The sequence below is a fragment of the Pseudorca crassidens genome, chromosome 9 (assembly GCF_039906515.1).
Source record: "Pseudorca crassidens isolate mPseCra1 chromosome 9, mPseCra1.hap1, whole genome shotgun sequence".
Classification (NCBI taxonomy): Eukaryota; Metazoa; Chordata; class Mammalia; order Artiodactyla; family Delphinidae; genus Pseudorca; species Pseudorca crassidens.
The window spans coordinates 55,594,739-55,619,344 of record NC_090304.1 but is presented as its reverse complement, the minus strand read 5'-3'; the positions used below and the strand labels follow the sequence as shown (position 1 = coordinate 55,619,344).

The following is a 24,606-nucleotide window of genomic DNA, read 5'->3' as shown; positions in this document are numbered from 1 at the left end:
CCTAAAAATATAATAATGTCCTGGATTTATCTACTTTTCCCTGTTTCTCTTGCAGAAAAAAAAAAAGGCAGGAGAAGGAACAGTCAGAGATTTCTCTTCCTTCAGATTTTGAGTACACGGTTCACATTTTTTTTTGTTTGTTTTTAAAGAAGATGTTGGGGGTAGGAGTTTATCAATTAATTTATTTATTCTTGCTGTGTTGGGTCTTCGTTTCTGTGCAAGGGCTTTCTCTAGTTGTGGCAAGTGGGGGCCACTCTTCATCGCGGTGCGCGGGCCTCTCACTATCGCGGCCTCTCTTGTTGCGGAACACAGGCTCCAGACGCGCAGGCTCAGTAGCTGTAGCGCACGGGCTTAGTTGCTCCGCGGCATGTGGGATCCTCCCAGACCAGGGCTCGAACCCGCGTCCCCTGCATTAGCAGGCAGACTCTCAACCATTGCGCCACCAGGGAAGCCCTCACATTGGTTTTGATGCTGTCACAGGCGAGTTTACAGTAAGTCCTGGGTCACAGAAAGACCTTTGGTCTTTCAGAGTTCTGGCTATGCACTGTTAGATTTAATCCTTTCCAGACTGCCTGATGCCTCTGTCTTTGCCCAAGACCCTCATTACTATCTTCTTATATTCTTGAGAGGGACACGTTCCTCCCCTCCAGAATTGTACTAGAGAAGCCTTTGAATCTCTATTCCTTAAATAGACCTCGGTTAACTGGCCCCTTGGCATCAGGCTCTGTGCTGGGCACTGATGATCCAGAGACAAATCAGACATGATTCCTGCTGTAAAGGAGGAATAGCCTGGTGAAGGGGCAAATACCACAAGAAATGACAGATATAGTAAGAGATGTGTTATAAGAGAGACCAGTGTGGAACTCTGAGGGCAGAGAGAGAAAGGAATGACTAAAGCCATCTTTAGCTGCCATCAGTTATCAGAGTTAGTTCTGAATTTCATTCAGGGTCCCCTGTGATTATGCCTTGCTGACAGCCTCGCATGTCTCTCTTGTAGGGGATGCCAGAGCAGTGGGCCCGCTTGCTTCAGACATCAAATATCACCAAGTTGGAGCAGAAGAAAAACCCGCAGGCAGTCCTGGGTGTATTGGAATTTTATAACTCGAAGAAGACCTCCAATAGCCAGAGCTTTACAGGTATGGGGATTGTGTCCAGGGCAGTCTAGGAAAGAAGAGGTTTTCATCTTAGTAGATGCCTGTTAGTGTGGGGTGGAGGAAGAACGTATCGGAAAGAGTGGAGATGGCACGTTCACTGAGATGGAATTTTGGAATTTGAGAGCCAAGATGATGGGTTTTTGCATCAAATGGAGTCTTTACTCTGAAACTGCAGGTATTTTATTTCATTTTATTTTGTTAGTTTTTTGGGGGGCTGTGCTGTGCAGCTTGTGAGATCTTAGTTCCCCAACCAGGGATTGAACCTGGGCCTTCGGCAGTGAAGGCACAGAGTCCTAACCACTGGACCGCCAAGGAATCCCCTGAAACTGAAGGTTTTTTAAAAGTAGTGTATTTTGTATATTTAGAACGTAGACTTTGTGCTAGAAGACGTAGATTCTGACACTCAGTAGCTTCTAACTGTCACTTCATTTCTTCGAAGTTCAAAATGGGAATAATAATTCCAATCTCCAGAGTCTGTAGTGCAGATAAATGAGCTCACTGATGTCGAAGTTCTTTTTATTTTTTAATATATTTATTTATTTATTTTTGGCTGTGTTGGGTCTTCATTGCTGCTCGTGGGCTTTCTCTAGCTGTGGCGAGCAGGGGCTACTCTTCTTTGCAGTGCGCGGGCTTCTCATTGCGGTGGCTTCTCGTTGCGGAGCACGGGCTCTAGGCACACGGGCTTCAGTAGTTGTGGCACGTGGGCTCAGTAGTTGTGGCTTGTAGGCTCTAGAGCACAGGCTCAGTAGTTCTGGCGCACGGGCTTTGCTTCTCCGCTGCATGTGCGATCTTCCTGGACCAGGGCTCGAACTTGTGTCCCCTGCACTAGCAGTTGGATTCTTAACCACTGCACCACCAGGGAAGTCCCAGTTCTTTACAGGTTGTAAAACAGAACCATGGAAATGTAGCCATCATTATAAACTTTGTTTTCAATATTAATGAATTATGTGATGACATTTAATGTGTATCTTTTAAGTAGGCAAACCCAATTTCTTCCTCAAGAAACTGATTTTTATCAAATGAAAAATAGGCCAGTAATAATAAATGTTCTTTAGGTATACTCTTTCTCTCTCTATATATATAAGGGACTATGTTTTTCAGAATGTTTTTAATTGCAAAATTGGGATTAGAATCCAGGTCTCCTAATTCCTTGACCAGTACCTTTTCAGTTTACCACTTGGTTCTAGTAACTCTATTTGGAGCACCTCCATAGCAGAGAGATTTTTCTTTTCTTAGGCAAGTCATAGGAAGGCCTACATTTCTGGAAACTTGCCTTTTATATAGCATCTTAGAATGTTAGGGCAAGAAGTATCTTTAGTATATACCACTTCCAGTTTCCCCTTGTTTTGCAAACATTAGAGCCCAAAATGCCTTTCTAATGTGGCTAAATTAGTGATCTCTTAACCACTGGTCTTAACTCTGAGTCCAGTGCTTTTTCTGGTGTTCATGCTGTCTCTTTCAAAGGGCAGTATTGTTGGGGAAGGTGAGAGCCGGGATGAAACTAGCTAATTTTGAAGGATGCTTTCCCCAGCAAGTATCTGGCTTGCAGCAGTAGGCACAGATGGTGAGGATGACAGACTGCAGCTTTGCTCATGCTGCATAGTGGTGCCCTGGAGAGGGTCATGCATGATCCTAGCATATTTCCTTCCTGACATCTGGCCTGCTGGGTCTGTCTCACTTCTTTCATTGAAGGCCTGGATCATTCCAAGGAGTCATTGGGGTTGAGGGGTGCTGGGTAGCAAAGTTTTCTGGTCAGGAGATGAAGGCTTGTGTTTTATAAAGTTTGTCATGGAGACAACAGATTAGAAGATGACTTTGAAAGCCTCAGCGGCCAAGTCTTTGGAAGAGTCTGTTTTTATGTGTATGTGTGTAGATATGTACAAATGCCATTTATGTATATGGAAGCATAGCTTTGTGGGTTTGCCTATGTTTGGAATTAAAGTCCATTTAAGTATTTATGACTAAATATGGGTATAGATATACACATTCAGGTAATTCTGTGTATGTTCATCTGTGCATGCATAAATGAATAACATTGAGTTTATATGTATAGATATGTGCCCATACAGCTACTTCTGTGTGTATAAATTTGTGCAAACGTGTATATGTGCATGTGTGTATGTGTGCATGTGTGTGCATGCACACATGTGAAGGATTTTTAATTTTCTAGAAGTTGAAGTCCAGGGCTAACTTTCCCCTCTTCTCATACTACTAATTATGATAAAACTACTTCAATTTATATGTGATTACACATGAATTATCTCATTTGATTCTCATGATGGCCTTGAGAGATTGGTAGGGAAAGGATTATTATCCCGATTTTGCAGACTCAGACAAATTAATTAGGCTCCGGGAAAGTAAGTGACTTACTCAGAGCGACTCAACTGATATGTGATGGAAGGGTGTTTTCAACTTGGGCCCTTAAACAGTTTGCTGTCTATAATCCAAGCACAATCCTTCATGCCAGTTTTTGTCACGTTTCCTATTTCTTTTAGCACTTTATATTCTGTACCAATTAGTAGCTAATATGATAAGCAAAACCTAAACTAGATAGACAACCCAAGGTTCTGGGTTTTAGCCCTACTTTGCCACTGATTTATGTAACCTTGTACCAGTTTCTTTTCTTCTGAACCTTAGTTTATTCATTTATAAAATGAAGGGATTGAAAGTACTTTCTGTTCTGTCATTCTGGGCTATGGAATGTGATTTTGATACATAGAAATTGTAAATCACGTTTAAAAAGAGTGCTTACCTGTTTTTTATAGAGCGGTGATATGTTTAATACCAGAATATCCAGTGCACAAGATGAAGGCGTAGTATTATACTTTGTTCTGTCTAAGGTGATGTACTTTTGGACAAGAAAAAAATGTGAATCAATCCTGAATTGATTTCTCCAAGGTACAGATGGATGTTCAAGGTTTATTTTAAGAACTTATTGTCACAGTTTTTGTATTCATGATTTGATTTGTCATAGGACCAAAAAGCTGTACCTGGTAATTTCTTATCTGATGGAATTGGGATTTTGGACATTCTTTGGGCTTGGTTCTTGTTGAGAAATAGGTTGAATTTGGTAGACTTTTCTCCTCCTTAATTCCATTGGTAATGAACTGGTGAAGTCAGTTTCTTCTTAGACCTTTAGGAATTAAAGAATAAAAAGAAACACAATACTTAGTCTTTAAACTTATGTTTTTGCTATGATCTCCATTGGATCTATGTTTCATATTTCATCAAATCTAAGCTATCATTCATTGTAAAATGCACCGTTATTTTATATGCCGTTAAAGAAAAATAGTTGAACCATGGAATGCCTTTGATTGTAGGACAAATCTCTGTTTCAGACGTGTTAATGTGAAAAAATATACATCTAAGAATCGGTGAACTATGGTAATTATCTGCTTTCAGGAAGTTGGATCTATTCTTAGAAAATAAGACCCTGCCTTTGATTAAACTTGAGATGATTAAAGCCTCTCTTTTCCTAAGGCTTAGTCTTTCTCTCCCTGTGGGGAATAGACATGGATGTAGAAGGGTCCTCTCTAAAAACTGGTCATCATTTGTTATGGGTGGCTCAGCACAGTGCCAGCCATGAATTCTTTCCCTTTCACTTATAATGCAGGAAATCTCTTTGGCCATTGAGGCCTGAAGATGATGCAGTTGTTGATGTGGATACAGTTCTAGCATAGTGTTTAGAAGTACACCAGGATTCAACTCTTGATTCCTACCAATCCATGTGTTAAATAACTACTGGGCAAATTACTTAACTTCCCTGAACCTCAGTTTCCAAATCTATGAAAGTAGACATAATAATAGTACTGAGAGCCGTAGTGAGGATTAGAGGAGGTAATGTGTGTAACGTGTTTAGCACGCTGTTGGGCCTATAGTACCAGTAACGCTATGATGATTATTCTCTGAGCCTAGCAAGTGCTTGACTGAATAGGCTTCCTTAGCTCTCAAGAAAGGATTAACTGTAATTGTTTACTGACTAAATCCAGTGTCTTTTTTCCTTTGGAGGTGAATTAGCTGAGGATTATAGTCCTTCTAACACTTTGGTAAGCTTTATTTCCTCTATTCTGATGTGGGCAGGTATGATTTTTAGGGATCAAGTCAGTGTGGTAGATGCAGAGCCTGGGCTGGGGGGTACTCATCTTGGTCACTCTCCCACCCTGGGCCTCAGAGTAAAGGACTTGGACTTAATAAACGGTAGGCATCCCTTCCAGCTTTAGTTTATTAATGTTGTAGAAATCCTAACCTTGGAACCAGAAGAACTGGCTGCTGGACTCAGTTTTTCATTTATAGATTTGAACATTAGCAAAGCCAATTTGCCTTTCTGAGCTTCAGTGTTTTTCATCAATAAAGTGAGCGTAATACACTTTGCCTTTCCTGACATGTCTTCAAATAACTGAATTTAGAAGAGAATTCCTTCTTTTGGGTTTGTTGGGTCTACAAAACTAGGATTAGGACTACTTGTTGAAGGGAGCGGATTCTATGAATTTAAAGTCATTCATTCCGAAGTTGTTGTGCATGTCCTGTCACTTGAAGGGATATTATAGGAACCATTGATGAATTGGGTAGAAAGTAAGATTAAAGGACCTCAAGGATCCCTCTGTCTCTCTCAACTTACAAATTCTGTTTTTCAGAGCAGATAAGACGAGATGTGGATGTATTTGAAAGGGTCTTATAAGCTGTGACATAACTGAGAGAATACTGCTATTCTTTTTTATTTTAACTTTATTTTATATTGGAGTAGAGTTGATTAACAGTGTTATGTTAGTTTCAGATGTACAGCAAAGTGATTTAGTTATATATATATATGCACACATACATGTATCTATTCTTTTTTGAATTCTTTTCCCATTTAGGTTGTTACATAATATTGAGCAAAGTTCCCTGTGCTATACAATAGGTCCTTGTTGGTTATCTATTTTAAATATAGCAGTGTGTACATGTCAATTGCAAACTCCCTAACTATCACTCCCCCCCTGCCTCCCCCCCACCCTGTAACCATAAGATCATTCTCTAAGTCTGTGAGTCTGTTTCTGTTTTGTAAAGAAGTTCATTTGTATCATTTCTTTTCAGATTCCGCATGTAAGTGATATCATACAATATTTCTCTTTCTCTGCCTTACATACTTCACTCAGTATGACAATCTGTAGAAAAGATGTTCAATATCACTAATTATTAGAGAAATGCAAATTAAAACTACAATGAAATATCACCTCACATCAGTCAAAATGGCTATCATCAAAAATCCACAAACAATAAATGCTAGAGAGGGTGTGGAGAGAAGGGAACCCTCTTGCACTGTTGCTAGGAATGTAAATTGGTACAGCCACTATGGAGAACAGTATGGAGGTTCCTTAAAAAAACAAAAATAGAGCTACCATATGATCCTGCAATCCCACTCCTGGACATGTATCTTGAGGAAAACATGGTCCGAAAGGATACATGCACCCCAGTGTTCATTGCAGCACTGTTTACAATAACCAAGACATGGAAGCAATCTAAATGTCCATTGACAGAGGACAAAGAAGATGTGGTAATATATATAATGGAATATTACTCAGCCATTAAAAAGAATACTGCTCTTCTTTATACCTGATATTGTCTCTTGTACGAAGGTGGTAATTATATGGATTTATTAAATCATATTGATTAACTAAACATTTGCAAAGTCCCTACACTTTGCCAGGTCCTGTGTGGAGAAGTGACAATATTGGGATGAATCAGGCATTGTCCCAACTCCTAAGAATCTCCGAATCTTGTGAACAACATGAAGGCACAAACAGTTACAGTGCAGCATGCTAAAACTTCATGAGGCCAGGGGCTGTGTCTGACTTGTTAATTGCTGGATCCATGTATCTGGCAAGGAACAATTGACTGAATGAAAGGTTGGATGTATAAGGAAGGCTTCTTGATGGTAGAGTCTGAGCTAAATGAGTTATTTAGGTTGAGAATTAAGGAGAGATGAGAGTATTGCAGACAGAATAATTAGCATGTGCTAAGGTAACAAGGTTCACGAGGTAGGCTTACACAGAGAACTGCAAGTGGTTTGTTACGATGGGAATGTGAAGTGTGAAGGGACTAGAGGTGGGTGATGAGGAGCGTAGACAGGTCTGATCATATAGGAGTTATAACTTTAAGGTAATGAGAAGCTATTGAAAAATTTTAAGTGGGGGTCGTACGTTCTAATACGATACTGAGTAACCATCCAAATACTTTGAATCATGCTTCCAGAAGTGGGGAAGTTTACTCTGAGTCATTTATACACTTATCAATTATCAAAAGTATTCACATATCTAATGCCTTGTGGCATACCAGGTCCTTTTTTATTCACTGTCTCTTTTAATCTTCGCTGGAATTTAGTGAGGTGGTTTCTTATCTTTGTTTCGTAGATGATAAAACTGAAATCAAGAAGGGTTAATAACAATAAAGTATCTGATCTGCGGTCTGCGTCACTTTCCCCTGATCCACTCTTTCATCAAATGGAAGAAATGGAATTAAAAGATGGGGAAGAATGTGCAAATGTTGAGATCCTTGGGAGTTTCTCCCCATTGCTGAACTGTAAATTATTGAAGAAGGGGTCTGAACAAAGCTGAGCTTAGCTTTGTGGCTCAAATGTCTTTATGTTTTTATAGGAGGAGTAACAGCTATTATTTATTGAGTAGCTAGCATGTGCCAGGCACTGTGTTAATAACTTTATGTATGTTAGAATAATTAGTCCTTACAATTACCTTGCGAAGAAAGTATTATCCTCCCCTCTTTGCTGGTGACAAAACAGACTTTCCTGAAGGCTCATAATTGCTATTGTGGCAGAACCAGATTAGATCTAGGGTTTTCTGAGTCCCCATCCAGCATTCTTTTCACTGTGGCAGGGAACTGAGAAAGATGTCAGAGAGGTCTTATAAAGGAGGCTGCAGTAAAGCCTTAGCTCTGTTGTTCCTTGGTGAGGAGGAGGGGCCCTGGGGCTCATGCCATATGGCAGAGAGGATGACACCTGCTTGGTAAAATCCTGTACTGATTTAGTATCTACAATTAAAACTACTCAGGCTGTCAAGGACATTATCTCCCCCAGTTCAGAATACTGTCCCTGTGGCTCAGGCCTCTTTATTTCCTTGCTAGTTTTATGTGGGGCATGTGGTTTTGTATTGTGGGAGCATGGCATTGTTTTCACACAAATCATTCCATTTTATTTGTAAAATAATTGGTTGGGATTGTTATCTCCATGACACAAATTAAGAAATTGGAACTCAGATACTTTACATGACTTGCTCTGTACCCTTGAATGAGTCAGTAGTAGAGACCAATACCAAATCCAGTTCTCCTAAGCATTTATTTATTCATGCATACCAAAAATATTTGTGTAGCACCTTCTTTGTGCCCAGGTGTTGGTGATACAAAATTGAATATGCTCTCTCTTAGTCTTTGAGAAAAAATTAACAACAGGATAGAGGGATAAGGGCTGCAAGAGAGGTACATGAATAATGTACAATGAGGGTCATATTTGATGGAGTGACTTATTCTGTCTGGTATTACAAGGAAATTTGTATGGAATCGTTGGGTCCTCACTATTTGTTCATTTAACAAACATGATATTTAAGGTTCTTTCCACTCTAAACTTCTTTTATTCGTGGCTCATTGGTCTGAGATCCAGCTCTTTCAGTAGCACTTTTGTGCCCAAATTCTTATTTATAAAATGAACAACTGCTATGTGATAGGCCCTTTGGGTGCTGAAGACTCAAGGACTGGTAAGGTCTTTGCTTTTGATCTTATAATTTAGTGAGGACTCAGAACATGTAAATAAGGATTTATAATACAGTGTCAGGTCAGCACAGGTAAGGATACGAGCCAGAGAGAAGGGCAATGGTTTCTTGTGTGAGGTAGCATGAACAAAAGCCAAGTTAAAGATTCATCATGTCAGGCCAAAGAATTTGGACTTTGTGCTGAAGCTGAGGAAGTATTTTAGATGGGAGATTAATATAGTTGGATGGGCATTTTAGTCTAAACTACCATATTAGAAAGAATTTTGATCAGGGTAGGGTAGTAGAGTGAATTCATGTGTCTCTCTCTGGTTATGCTAAATTTCTTAATTTCAGAAAAGATACATAAAAAATGAACTCAAAACAGTGCTCCAGGGCTTCCCTGGTGGCGCAGTGGTTGAGAGTCTGCCTGCCGATGCAGGGGACACGGGTTTGTGCTCCAGTCCGGGAAGATCCCACATGCCGCAGAGCGGCTGGGCCCGTGAGCCATGGCCGCTGAGCCTGCGCGTCCGCAGCCTGTGCTCCGCAACGGGAGAGGCCACAACAGTGAGAGGCCTGCGTACGGCAAAAAAAAAAAAAAAAAAAAAAAAAAAACAGTGCTCCAAAACAAAAACAGGACATGAATGGACCATGGTCAGAAGGTTCATGGAAGATAGGAAGCAGGTAAAGTCAGACTGATTGGAGCAGAAGAAACCACAGCTTAATTACGTAGAGGAGAAAAATCCTAGAAGATAAGAGTAATTCCAGAGAATATGGACTGAGAGAATATATATAAGAAGCAGGAATGAATCCTGGGTTATATTCATGGATAAATTAATTAAAATTCTGCATTTGAAAGAGCAGGGACAGTCTCCATTTTTTTTTTTTTTTTACTTTTTGGCCGTACTGCGTGGCATGTGGGATCTTAGTTTCCCGACCAGGGATCGAACCTGCACCCCCTGCAGTGGACGCACGGCGTCTTAACCGCGAAGTCCCACAGTCTCCATTTTGCAGTAAGAAAAAGGTAGCAGAATTTTGATTCCAAGCTTATACCAGATAATATTTTTTCTTTTTTTCATTGAAGTATAATTGACTTACAATAGTATATTAGTTTCAGGTGTACAACATAGTGATTCAATAGTTTTACATGTTACAAAATGATCACCATGGTAACTGCTTACCATGTGTCACCATAAAAAGTTATTACAATATTTTTGACTATATTCCCTATGTTGTGTATTATACCCTTGTGACTTATTTATTTTATAGCTGGAAATTTGTACCCCTTAATCTCACTCACACATTTTTTTCATCTTCCCGCTTCCTCCCTGGCAACCACCTGTTTGTTCTCTGTATCTATGTGACTGTTTATATTTTGTTATGTATGATTGTTTTGATTTTTAGATTTCACATACAAGTGAAATCATATGATATTTGTCCTTCTCTGTCTGAACTATTTCACTTGGCATAATACTTTCTAGGTCCATCAATGTTGTGGCATTTGGCAAGATTTTGTTCTTTTTTTTATGGCTGAGTAATATTCCTGTGTGTGTGTGTGTGTGTGTGTGTGTGTGTGTGTGTGTGTGAGTGAGTGAGTGTGTCTTCTTTATCCATTGATCTATTGATGGACACTTAGGTAGCTTGTTATATTTTGGCTAGGGTAAAGAATGTTGCCATGAGCATAGAGGTGCATATATATTTTCCAATTAGTGATTTTGTTTTCTTTGGGAAAATACCCAGAAGTGGAATTGCTGGATCATATGGGAGTTCTATTTTTCATATTTGGGGGAATATCCATATTGTTTTCCTAGTGGCTGCACTAGGACTGCAATTTACATTCCCACCAACAGTGCACAAGTTTTTTGTTTTCTCCACATCCTTGCCAATGCTTGTTATTTCTTGTCTTTTTGATAAAAACCATTCTGATAGGTGTGAGATGGAATCTCATTATGGTTTTGATTTGCATTTCCCTGATGATTAGTGACACTGAGCATCTTTTCATGTGTCTGTTGGCCATCTGTATATCTTCCTTGGAAAAATGTCTATTAAGGACCGCTGAATTTTTGTTTTTGTATGTTGAGTTGTATGAGTTCTTTATATATTTTAGTTATTAGTCCCTTATCAGATATGTCATGGCAAAGAGATCTTCCCATTGAGTAAGCTGCCCTTTCCTTTTGTTGATAATTTCTTCTGTTGTGCAAAAGATTTTTAATTTGATATAATCAATTTTGTTTGTATTTTGATTTTGTTTCCTTGCCTGAGGAGACATATACAAAATAAAAAATATATTGCTAAGACCAATGTCACAGAGTGTACTGCCTAATTTTTCTTCTAGAAATATTTGGTCTCATATCTTATGTTTAAGTATTTAATCCATTTTGAGTTTATTTCTATATATGGTGTGAGAAAGTGATACAGTTTGATTCTTTTGTAGGTAGGTGTCTGGTTTTCTCAACACCATTTATTGAAGAGGCTGTCTTTTCCTTATTGTATACTTTTGCCTTTTTTTGTCATAGATTAATTGACCGTATGAGTGTGGGTTTATTTCTAGGCTCTCTGTTCTGTTGCATTGATCTATGTGTCTGTTTTTGTCCCAGTACCATATTGTTTTGATTACTGTAGCTTTGTGGTATAGTTTGAAGTCAGGGATCATGATACCTCCAGCTTAGTACTTCTTTCTCAAGATTGTTTTGGATATTCAGGGTCTTTTGTGTTTCTGTACAAATTTTAGAATTATTTGTTCCTGGGCTTCCCTGGTGGCACAGTGGTTGAGAGTCCGCCTGCCGATGCAGGGGACGCGGGTTCGTGCCCCAGTCCGGGAGGATCCCACATGCTGTGGAGCGGCTGGGCCCGTGAGCCATGGCTGCTGAGCCTGCGTGTCCGGAGCCTGTGCTCCGCAATGGGAGAGGCCACAGCAGTGAGAGGCCTGCGTGCAGCAGGAAAAAAGAAAAAAAAGAATTGTTTGTTCTAGGTCTGTGAATAATGCCATTGGTATTTTGACAATGATTGCTTTGAATCTGTAGATTTCCTTGGGTGGTAAGTTTATTTTAACAATATTGATTTTTCTATTCACGAGCATGGTGTATCTTTCCCTTTGTCGGCGTCATCTTCAATATCTTTCATCAGTGTCTTGCAGTTTTCCAAGTACAGTTATTTAACCTCCTTGGTTAGATTTATTCCTCGTTATTTTATTCTTTTGATGCAATTGTAACTGGACTGTTTTCTTAATACCTCTTTCTGATTGTTCATTGTTACTGTATAGAAATGCAAGATTTCTGTATATTAATTTTGTATTCTGCAACTTTTCTGAATTCATATGTTAGTTCTACTAGATTTTTGTGGCATTTTTAGTTATATACAAGGGAACTCCCATAATACTATCAACTGAATTTCAGTAGAAATTTTGTAGGCCAGAAGGGAGTGCCATCTTATATTCAAAGTGAATTCTAATGAACACTTAAAGAAGAGTTAACACAAATTCTTCTCAAACTATTAAAAAATAATTACAGAGGAAGGCCTGCTTCTGAACTCTTTCTATGACACCAGTATCACCCTGATATGAAACCAAATAAAGACTCCCTGAAAAAGAAAATTACAAGCCACTATCACTGATGAACATAGATGCAAAAATCCCCAACAAAATATCAGCAAACTAATTTCAACAATACATTAAAAGAATCATACGTGATAATGAAATGAGATTTATCCCAGGGATGCAAGCATGGCTCAATGTCCACCAGTCACTCAGTGTGATACACCACATTAACAAACTGAAGAATAAAAATCATATGATTATCTCAGATGCAGAAAAACTTTTTGACAAAATTCAACATCCATTTATAATAATTCTCAACAAAGTGGCTACTGAGAGAACATACCTCAACATAATAAAGGCCATATATGACAAGCCCACAGCTAACATCATACTCAATGGTGAAATGCTAAAAGTACTTCCTGTAAGATCAGGAACAAGACAAGTATGTGCACTCTCACCACTTCAACATAGTATTGGAAGTCCTAGCCAGTGGAATCCGACAAAATAAATAAAAGGAATCCAAATTGGGAAGGAACAAGCAAAACTGTCACTGTTTGCAGATGACAGGATACTATGTATAAATTCAAAAATTCATTAATTAGGCCGTGTCGGGTCTCATTTGCAGCACGGGGGATCTTCGTTATGACATGTGGGATCTTCATTGTGACATGTGGGATCTTTCATTGAGGCATGGGCTTCTCTAGTTGCGGCACACTGGCTTCTCTCTAGGTGTGGTGTGTGGGTTCCAGAGCATGCGGGCTCAGTAGTTGCAGCTCGCAGGCTCTCTAGTTGTGGCACACTGGCTTCAAAGCACGTGGGCTCGGTAGTTGTGGCGTGTGGGCTCTCTAGTTGTGGTGTGTGGGCTCCAGAGCATGCAGGCTCAGTAGTTGCAGTGCATGGGCTCTCTAGTTGTGGTGAGCAGGCTCTAGAGCACATGAGCTCAATAGCTGAGGCATGCGGGCTTAGTCGCCCTGTGGCATGTGGGATCTTAGTTCCCTGACCCTCTCCCGTTGCGGAGCACAGGCTCCAGATGTGCAGGCCCAGCGGCCATGGCTCACGGGCCCAGCTGCTCCGCAGCATGTGGGATCTTCCCGGACCGGGGCACGAACCCGCGTCCCCTGCATCGGCAGGCGGACTCTCAACCACTGCGCCACCAGGGAAGCCCCAGTTTTCTTTATTTTTGTGTTTAGAATTTAGGCTGATCAGATCCAGCGAAGAATCTTCTAATCTGCTGCTTTGAGAATAAAAGTTTGAGTAATATTTCAGGAGCACAGTAAGATAAGAGGGTTAGGGATCTCAGCATTAGTATGCATATATTTACTTTATTACCCTGTTTTTCCTATGATCCTCTTATATTTAACTGTACTTTACATTGCCTAATCCAGAAATCCTGTGTTTTTCCATCTCCAGAGAATAAACCTCCAATTTTCTGCTGAGGAAGGTGTAGGCAATCACTCAGTGTTACAGAGTAGGGAAAGAGTTTGGGGATCTAACTGCATTTAAGTGACTTTCATTGAATCTGGCTTTAGTACCCCCCACCCCTGCTCCACTCCTCCAGTTTCAGAAGCATATTGTGCTACCAATTCCTGAACCTTTTGAGGATTCGGAAGCATAGATATATAAATTGGTCTTCAGTTTTGCCCACTGTCAGCACTGGATTCCTCCTTGAGTTATTTACTGCTCACCAATATGTCATCGCCTCCTTTGCTGATCTTGTCTCCTTTCCTGTTCACCCCAAACTTCTAGGTTTAATGGCTTTAAAAGACCATGCCTATGTTCAATCTGCCATCTTTACCACATCCCTAAAGAATACTCACCTTTAACTCCTTATATTTCTATATTATTTAAAATATAATGAGAACATAACTGGTTTTAAATAAAATTGAAAAATTTTACTTAAATTATTTTTTAAATTAATTTTTATTAGGGTATATTTACTTTACAATGTTGTGTTAGTTTCTACTGTACAGGAAAATGAATCCACTATACATAAACATATATTCCCTCTTTTGGATTTCCTTTCCATTTAGGTCACCACAGTGCATTAAGTAGAGTTCCCTATGCTATACAGTATGTTCTCATTAGTTATCTATTTTATACATAGTATCAATAATGTATATATGTCAATCCCAATCTCCCAATACCTCCCACCCCCCCTTCCTCTCGATATCCATACATTGGTTCTCTACATCTATGTCTCTATTTCTGCTTTGAAAATAAGATCCTCTATACCATTTTTCTGGATTCCACATATATATGAGTTAATACATGATATTTGTTTTTCTCTTTCTGACTTACTTCACTCTGTATGACACACTCCAGGTCCATCCACACCTGAACAAATGACCCACTTTCATTCCTTTTTATGGCTGAGTAATATTCTATTGTATATATGTACCATATTTTCTTTATTCATTCCTCTGTTGATGGACATTTAGGTTGTTTCCATGTCCTAGCTATTGTAAATAGTGCTGCAATGAACATTGAGGTACATGTGTCTTTTTGAATTATGGTTTTCTCTGGGTAGATGCCCAGTAGTGGGATTGCTGGGTCATATGGTAGTTCTATTTTTAGATTTTTAAGGAACCTCCATACTGTTCTCCATAGTGGCTGTACCAATTAATATTCCCACCAACAGTGCATGAGGGTTCCCTTTCTTTCTATGCCCTCTCCAGCATTTATTGTTTCTAGATTATTTGATGATGGCCATCCTGACCTGTGTGAGGAGGTACCTCATTGTACTTTTGATCTGCATTTCTCTAACAATAAGCATCTTTTCATGTGTTCGTTGGCTATCTTTATGTCTTCTTTGGAGAAATGTCTAGGTCTTCCGCCCATTTTTTGATTGGGTTGTTTGTTTTCTTAACATAGAACTGCATGAGCTGTTTATATATTTTGCAGATTAATCCTTTGTAAGTTTTATTAAGTTTAATTATTTGCAAATAATTTCTTCCATTCTGAGGGTTGTCTTTTCATCGTGCTAATGGTTTCCTTTGCTGTGCAAAAGCTTTTAAGTTTAAGTAGGTCCCGTTTGTTTATTTTTGTTTTTATTTTCATTACTCTAGGAGGTGGGTCAAAAAAGATCTTGCTGTGATTAATGTCAAATAGCGTTCTGCCTATGTTTTCCTCTAAGAGTTTTATACTGTCTGGCCTTACATTTAGGTCTTTAATCCATTTTGAGTTTATTTTTGTGTATGGTGTTAGAGAATGTTCTAATTTCATTCTTTTACATGTAGCTGTCTAGTTATCCCAGCACCACTTATTGAAGAGACTGTCTTTTGTCCATTGTAAATCCTTGCTTCCTTTGTCATAGATTAATTGACCATAGGTGCGTGGGTTTATCTCTGGGTTTTCTATCCTGTTCCATTGATCTATATTTCTGTTTTTGCTCCAGTACCATACTGTTTTGATTACTGTAACTTTGTAGTATAGTCTGAAGTCAGGAAGACTGATTCCTCCAATTCCATTTTTCTTTCTCAGAATTGCTTTAGCTATTCATGGTATTTGTGTTTCCATAGAAATTAAAAAAAATTTTGTTCTAGTTCTGTGAAAAATGCCACTGGTAATTTGATAGGGATTGCATTGAATTAGTAGATTGCCTTAGGTAGTATAGTTATCAATGACTTTTGATAGCTTTTGTATAATATGTCTTGGGCAAGGTCTTTTTGTGTTGATGTAATTAGGTATTCTCTTAGCTCATGGACCATATAGTTGTCCCCCAGTATTGGGAATTTCTCAGCTATTATTTCTTTCAGTAATCTCTCTGCTTCCTTTTCCCTCTCTTCTCCTTCTGCTGTACCCATTACCCTAATGCAGCCCTTCCTAGAAGAGTGGGATAGGTCTAGTAGAATTTCCTTATTTTTTCAAATCTTATTTCTCTTTCCTCTTCTACTTCTATAATTTCTAGATTTCTATGTTTGAGCTTGCTAATTTTCCTTCCATATGTTCTGCTCTCATTCCAATGCATTCTAATACATTCTTCGTCTCATTTACTGAGTCTTCAGCTCTAGAATTTGTTTTGTTCTTTTCAGATATTCAGTCTCTTTGATAAATTATTCCTCTGTTTATTAATTTTATTCCTGAGCTCATTAAAATGCCTTTCTGAGTTTTCCTGTAGCTTGTTGAGTTTCTTCATGCCAGCCATTTTGAATTCTCTATCAGTTAGATTGCAATATTCTCTGACTTTAAGCTTGGTTTCTGAAGAATTGTCATTTTGTGTGTGTGTGTGTGTTACAGTGTTACTGTGGTTCTGCATGGTGCTTGATTAGTTGTTCCTCTACCAGTGCATTTGAGGTAGTGAACATCTTTCTACTTGTTTCTAACAATTCAACAGATAAGAAATTAGAGGTCTTTCTTTTGTTTTCCAGTAGGTGGCACTATAGCACATGTCTTTGGTTTCACTTACCTGACCTGCCTCTGATTATATTTAAGAGTCCACACTTTACATCCTCCAGTTTATGTCTGTTGGAAGTTTGGCCCCTTGCACTCACTATAATTTCTTGTGCTTCCCACAGTCACTGGTGCCATGCTGCTGCCACTGTTCCTGGTGATGCTGCCTGGGGCACCAAGATGACGGGCTCTTCTGTTGTGTCTGGGACCTGCTGAGCTTCAGGCTTCACTCTTGCAGGTGGGGGTGGGAGTGGGCAGGGAGCTGGGTCAGGTAGACACCTCTGCCATGTTCCTGTTGTCAGGTTCTCGGGCTCCACTACTGTGCATAGGGGTGGAGTGGAGTTGTGGGTGCCTCTGTGGCTGGATGGGTAGGGTTCACTGCTTCCTAGTTACCTGTGGCCATGGGTGCCACTGTAGCTGGGAAGCCAAAGTCATGTGTGCCACCTCTCCTGCTGCTACTGGGTTCTCTGGGAATGTGGACTCAGCTGTTGAGGCCAGGGAACTGGGATTCTTCACTGCCTCCATGGTTCCCCTGGTTCCACCTCCTCTATGTGTTCCCACATCTTCACCTTTAGATATACAGATGTGTAGAATTCTCCACCATTGTGATGCGTTGGGCAGAGGAACCTTTGTTGAGTTATGGATATTTTACTGGTTAGAGATTGAGGAGAGAAACAAAGGGAACGTCTTTCTCTCCATCTTGATGCTGACATCACTCCTGGACAATTAGTTTTACAAGTCTGGTGCTTGGGAGAGAAATCTGATATAGAAGAGATTTAAACATGTGTCTCTTGCCTCCCAATCTAGTGGTCCTTCCATTACTCTGTGCCCAGGATTCCAGTAGACGTTGAAGTCCTCATTTGGAGGCACCTCTTTGTCTCTCACATTTCATAAGCTGGGAAGGCTCTGATCTTATTGCTAAGGCCTGATGACCCAAGCTCTTATCTTCAGCAGAAGAAGCCATGAAGGGAGTCTAGAAGGCTTGAAGTTGCTTTGCGTTGTACTCTTTGGTTGCAGAGCAGGAATGTTGGAAGGTGGGTTGTATATGGGAGTTGCCTGGGGAAGATCTTAGCTCAAAAGACTAATGGGGCTCAGAGCTTAAGAGAGGCACCTCCTGTTCCAGTGAAAACAGAGTTGGGCTCTTCTGAGGGAGGCTACTAGGACCTGCTTGTATATGTTTGGTGGTTGAAACCCCATGGTGTACTGGAGAAGTCATGGTTAATAGGGACAACACGTACCTCACTGTGCTTTTGTCAGGCTTTTACAAGTGTCTGAGCCAAATATTGAGGCTCCATCGAGGGTAAGTCAACTTAAAAAAAAAAGATTTATTAATTGTTCTTAGATGTAAGAATCCAATAACCTAGATGCTTACCTTTACCTACTTACATAACCTTGGGCAAGTCATTTGACCTCCTGAGCCTGAATTCTATTTATTTGTAAAATGTGCATGATAACATATACCTCATGAAAGTGTTGAAAAAGTTGAGTCAAGTAATGCCTGTGAAAATGCATCATAAACTAAGAATTACATATATATTAATTTTTACTTGTGTTTATTTGTTCCATAAAGCATTTACTGAACATTTGCTTTATGCTACACCTTGTGCTAAGAACTGTTAAAGATTCAGACATTATAATCATGTAGCATATAAATGTAAGAAACCATTTTTTCCATCATGTACATATAAAACTGTAGTGCTGACAAGACACCTGTGTAAAATAATGGTGAGAAGTTAGCATGGTATCACTCTGCCAATTTTAAATATGGCTAATTGGAGGCAGAAATAAAGAAGAGGAGATGATACCAATTCTAAAAAGAACCCTAAAAATGAGATGATACCAATACTAAAAAGAACCCTACCTGGTAGGTGATATTATTTCCTTTTTACTGATGAGGAATTGGAGACTCGGGAGTTTAGTAACTTTGGCCGGGTTGTGCTAATAGCAGTTAGCAAGGGCTGGGTTAGAATCCTTTGATTCTAAAATTTTAACTTGTGCTTTCTGGGCTGCAAGGCCGCAGCAGAGCTAAGGTTAGGCACCACGGCCCCTGGTCGCGTTTCTGGCCTCTAGGACCTCACAGCCCTTGATGGGAGGCAGGCTGGTGCTGGCCGGTTTCTGGAAGGCCTGGAGGCTCCATGTGTGAGCAGCTGGCCACAGGAAACAAACGTGACTTCACTATGTGCCTGCCTTGTGGTTACAGAACTATGAGTGAAAGCGAGTGCATTAGGGTGGCTGATGCAGTGTAGCCAGGAAGGCCTCATTTCCTCCCCCAGGGAGTGTAAATCTTTAGTGGAGCTAGCGAGATACTCTGTGTTTGTGAGCAAGTGCCTATTGGGAGTTATCCAGCTGAGAAGAGGAGAGCTATTGTCTGTCATATGTAAGAAGATTAGCATATTAGTGCTGGAAATCCTCCAGTTACAGATCCAGCAATTAATTTTCAAGCCCATTTTTTAGAGGGAATGTGTGTAATAGAAAGAATGGACTGGAAGAGGCTTTGAAGTCATATGAACCTGAAAGCATTGATTATGACCTTGGGCAACTTTCTGCAAGTCTTAGTCTTCATTTTCTTCCCTGAAAACGCAGATAATGATTTTTGCTCGACAGGCTTGTTGTTAGGTTTTACAGAGATAATGTCAGTAGAGCACCTAACACAGCGCTGGCACAGAGCAGGCATTCAATAAACAGTAGTGGTGGGAGGGTGGTTTGTTTTTGCTGTCATTCCTGCTGATAACGTTGTCACTCTTGCTGCTCTGTGCCAATTACTCATCAAATGCAGTTATGACAATGATTAGCATTTTCATTGTTGTCTTACTGTATTATTTACATTTCTTATGTATGAGTAACACATTGACCACTGTCTCATTTAGTTCTCAGAACAATCCTGTGAGGAGGGGATTCAGGGTGGGATTATTATCCTCAGTATTGATAAAGGGACGGAGGCTCAGAGAGCTTGTGACTAGTCAAGGTTAGTAAGTGACAGACCCAGCCCCAGAGCTTAGGCCCCCAGAGTTCAAGTCCAGTTTTTTTTCTGTTATAGGAGTGCTATCTGCTGGCCTGAATAGGAGGGATCTGATTAGGTGAAGGGCATTAGCCTAGCCCATAGTTAGTCAGTAGCTATTGAAAAGGATTCCTGGTGTCTTGCCACCCCGTCTGTTATCCACAGGCTGCCTCTTTTCTCCCTTGCTACTGCAGCAGTGACCTCTGTGAGGTTCACTAGCGCTGTCCCATCCTCCAGGATGGCCTGAGGAACTTAGAGAACCTAGATCTTAGTATGTGTTGTAAGGGCTTACAGTCTTAATGTAATGTGTCTTTAGATCACTGTGTTCCTCTTCAGACATTAGAAAAAGCTAATCATCAGCTGTTATAGCAAGCTGCAGCCAGACCAGAAGCCTAAGCTGATAGGAGACTCCACTCCAAAGCAATTTTTTCTCACTTGGGGCAGGGAATGGAGGTGATCAAAATGTTTTAAAAAATCATTTCTATTCTTACTGATGAACTGGCTCTTGGCAGAAGATTGTCTATACTTGACTTGAAGAAATAATAGAGTCTAGAATTTTCCCATAAAATTTGCATTATTCATCTCTACACGTTTTGCTGATTCTGGAAAGACTAATTTAGTTGTTCTGTTAGTTTGTCATGTTATTGTCTGTTAAGCAAGAAAAAGATAAAATATCTTTAGGGAATAAACATTTACCAAGTAATTTATAGTCTAGTCCTCTGGGATAGAGTAGCCTATTGCTGATGCTTTTTGTTGTTTAACAACAAAGTACTTATCAACCCACTGAATTCTCTCTTCCCCTCTTCATTTCCACAAATGTTTGCTGAGCACCCACTGTGTTCCAGGCCCTGTACTTGGCAGCAGGGATTCTGAGCTTTCAAATGAGCTCACAAGCTGCTTGAGATACACACCCTAACTAATCATCATAAACTTCAGTATGTGGAACTTTTTTTTTCAATAAAAATAAATTTTATTGAAAATACTGTATTCGGAAGAAAGTATTGAAATTAAGACTATTTCCAATTTTCCCTCCCTTTTCTGAGTGTGAGGTGCTTCTAAGTGAAAAAAATAATTTACAATTAAGAGTCATTTGATAAGTCTTGGCAAATTCTTTTCTGGTATTCTTCGTCAAAATTAAAGCGATTCTAGTGCAGGACTATAAGGGCTGGGTAACAAATCCTCTTGCAAGTCAGGTAGCTTTTTTCGTTCAGTTACACATGTACATGGATTTATTCTTTTTAAACTTCTTTTCCCATTTAGATTGTTACATAATATTGAGCAGAGTTCCATGTGCTATATAGTAGGTCCTTGTTGGTTATCCATTTTTAACATAGCAGTGTGTACATGTCAAGGCCAAACTCCCTAACTATGCCTCCCCTCCACCTTTCCCACTTGTAACCATAAGTCATTCTCTAAGTCTGTGAGTCTGTTGCTGTTTTGTAAATAATTTCATTTGTGTCCTGTTTTTTAGATTCTACGTATAAGCAATATCATATGATGTTTGTCTTTCTCTGACTTGCTTCACTCAGTGTGACAATCTCTAGGCCCATCCATGTTGCTGCAAATGGCATTGTTTTGTTCTTTTTTATGGCTGAGTAGTATTCCATTGTATATGTGTACCACATCTTCTTTATCCATTCCTCTGTTGATGGACATTTAGGTTGCTTCCATGTCCTGGCTATTGTGAATAGTGCTGCAATGAACATTGGGGTACATGTATCCTTTCAGACCATGTTTTTCTCTGGATATATGCTCAGGAGTGGGCTTGCTGGATCATATGGTAGCTCTATTTTGAGGTTTTTTTAGGAATCTCCATACTGTTCTCCAGAGTGGCTTTACCAGTTTACATTCCCACCCAGAGTGTAGGAGGGTACCTTCTCTCCAAACCGTCTCCAGCATTTATTGTTTGTGGCTTTTTGATGATAGCTATTCTGACTGGTGTGAGGTGATAGCTCACTGTAGTTTTGATTTGCATTTCTCTAATAATTAATGATGTTGAACATCTTTTCATGTGCTTTTTGGCCATCTGTATGTCTTCTTTGGAGAAATGTCTATTTAGGTCTTCTGCCCATTTTTTTTTTGTTGTTGTACGCGGGCCTCTCACTGCTGCGGCCTCTCCCGTCGCGGAGCACAGGCTCTGGACACGCAGGCTCAGCGGCCACGGCCCACGGGCCCAGCCGCTCCGCAGCACATGGGATCCTCCCAGACCGGGGCACAAACCCGTGCCCCCTGCATTGGCAGGCGGACCCTCAACCACTGTGCCACCAGGGAAGCCCCTGCCCATTTTTTGGTTGGGTTGTTTGTTTTTATGATATTAAGCCACATGAGCTGTTTGTAAATTTTGGAGACTAATCCCTTGTCGGTTGCATCATTAGCAAATATTTTCTCCCATTCTGCGGGTTGTCCTTTTGTTTTGTTTATGGTTCCCTTTGCTGGGCAAAAGCTTTTGAGTTTAATGAGGTCCCATCTGTTTGTTTTTTTTCCATTACTCTGGGAGACGAATCAAAAAAGATACTGCTGTGATTTATGTCAGAGGGTGTTCTGCCTATGAGTTTTATAGTGTCCGGTCTCACATTTAGGTCTTTAATCTATTTTGAGTTTAATTTTGTGTATGGTGTTAGAGAATGTTCTAATTTCGTTCTTTTACCTGTAGCTGTCCAGTTTTCCCCAGCTCCAATTATTGAAGAGACAGTTTTTCCTCCATTGTATAGTCTTGCCTCCTTTGTTGTAGATTAATTGACCATAGGTATGTGGGTTTATTTCTGGGCTTTCTATCCTGTTCCATTGATCTATATTTCTGTTTTTGTGCCAGTACCATACTGTTTTGATTACTATAGCTTTGTAGTATAGTCTGAAGTCAGGAAGACTGATTCCTCTAGCTCCGTTTTTCTTTCTCAAGTTTGATTTGGCTATTTGGGGTCTTTTGTGTCTCCATACAAATTTTAAGATTTTTTTGTTCTAGTTCTGTGAAAAATGCCATTGGTAATTTGATAGGGATTACTGAATCTGTAGATTGCCTTGGGTAGTATAGTCATTTTGACAATATTGATTCTTCCAATCCAAGAACACAGTATGTCTTTCCATCTGTTTGTGTTGTCTTCAGTTTCTTTCATCAGCATCTTATAGTTTTTGGAGTACAGGTCTTTTGTCCCTTATGTAGGTTTATACCTAGGTATTTTAGTTTTTTGATGTGATGGTAAATGGGACTGTTTCTTTAATTTCTCTTTCTGATCTTTCATTGCTAGTTTATAGAAATGCAAGATTTCTGTGTATTAATTTTGTATCCTGAAACTTTACCAAATTCATTGATGAGCTCTAGTAGTTTTCTGGTAGCATCTTTAGGATTTTCTATTTATAGTATCCTGTCATCTATAAATAGTGACAGTTTAACTTCTTCTTTTCCAGTTTGGATTCCTTTTGGACTCTTGCTGTAGTTAGCCTCTTTTATATTGTGATTTTTAAAAGTATTTTTCTTTTTTCTTTTTTTTTTTTTATCACAAATGAGGTCTTTTATTTGTCACCATTAAAAGTCTGATTTTTAAACAGATTCCTGGACTGGTGGCTCATACCCATCAGCTCGTTCAACCTTAGCACCTGTCTCGTCCCCAGTAGCTTTTCCAGAACTACTACCTTCACCATGTAGCTCCATGAGTTTTCCCAATTCAAACTTGGGCTTCTTCAGCATTTTTACTTTTCTAACAAAGACATCATGGAGTGGATAAATAGATTGGCAGGCCTTTTCTATGTCTTTTCCAATGCTGTCTGGAATCAATTTATTGACCACCTCTTTCAAGTCATTTGTCTGTACCTCTCGGGTCATGATTTCCATCATCTTCTTGCGGATCTGGCGGACCTGCTGGTGCTGGGCATAAGAGGTCTTCCGAATCTGATTGTTGCGTTTTTTAGTAAAACCCACACAGAAGAGACGAAGCAAATAACCATCGGTAGTCTTGACATCAACATGAGCTTCAATCATGGTCTGCCATTTTTTGACCATGGAGCACATTTTGTCACGGGTAAGATCCATGCCATGGAAATTAGTCAGGCAGTTTTTGCCCTGAACATCCTCAGTAATAAGCTTGAATTTTCTAAATGCAACTTCATCATTCTGCAGATCAGCAAGGCTCACTTCAAACACACGACCCTTGAGGCCATCAGACGCGATTTTGGTTCCTTGAGTTCTCGTGACTAGTGTTTTCCCAATATTTCTTATATTGAACATAGCTGGTGCTTTCACATCATACCAATCTTTCTTAGAAAATGGGTCAACCACTTTCTTCTTGGCTCCCTTTTTACCGCCTTTCGTAAGGCGCTTGTTCTTTCCGACCGCCATGGTGCTGTTCCGAGAGCCAAAAGGACGGAAATTACACTCACGCGAGATCTTAGGGGTACGGGGGCGGGACGCGCTGTCTACATGACCTTCGATCTTAAAAAGTATTTTTCTAATGTAAGTATTTTATTTAGTACAAAGTTTAATCCTCAAGCTTTGGTGCACATGAGAATTTCCTGGAGAGCTTATTAAATCACAGAGTTTCTGGTTCAGGTCTGGGTGGGGCCTGAAAATGTTCATTTCTAGCTCATTCCCAGATGATGTTGATGTTGCTGGTCTGGGGACCTCACATTGAGTACCACTGGTTTCCGATAATAAACTGTGAGTTCCTCAAGGGCTAAGACCATATCTTATTCATCTCTGTCTCCTAAGTGCTTATGGTCTGGTACTTAGTAGGTGCTTAGTACATACCGAGTCACTCTGTACATTGAATGTATTCTGATTTCAGGTGGCCATTAAGCAGATGA

General features: G+C 39.8%; 1 protein-coding gene and 1 long non-coding RNA gene across 2 annotated transcripts in view; one reads left to right on the top strand and one right to left on the bottom strand.

Moving 5' to 3' along the window:
- The first annotated feature begins 453 nt into the window (after positions 1-453).
- The window catches only part of LOC137230651 (uncharacterized), a 38,760-nt gene continuing 14,607 nt past the window's right edge, over positions 454-24,606 (top strand). Inside the window, exons 1-2 of the long non-coding RNA XR_010946204.1 lie at positions 454-491; positions 998-1,136. This is a non-coding gene — a long non-coding RNA (uncharacterized lncRNA). The remainder of the gene's footprint in view (positions 492-997; positions 1,137-24,606) is intronic.
- LOC137230649 (small ribosomal subunit protein eS1) lies at positions 23,277-24,202 on the bottom strand. The gene has a single exon (XM_067750454.1). It carries the CDS (start codon positions 24,140-24,142, stop codon positions 23,348-23,350), a length of 795 nt encoding a protein of 264 aa, XP_067606555.1. The 5' UTR covers positions 24,143-24,202; the 3' UTR covers positions 23,277-23,347.

Excerpts from the sequence above, each read along its gene's own strand:
- LOC137230649 (XM_067750454.1), bottom strand. The coding sequence starts at position 24,142 with ATGGCGGTCGGAAAGAACAAGCGCCTTACGAAAGGCGGTAAAAAGGGA.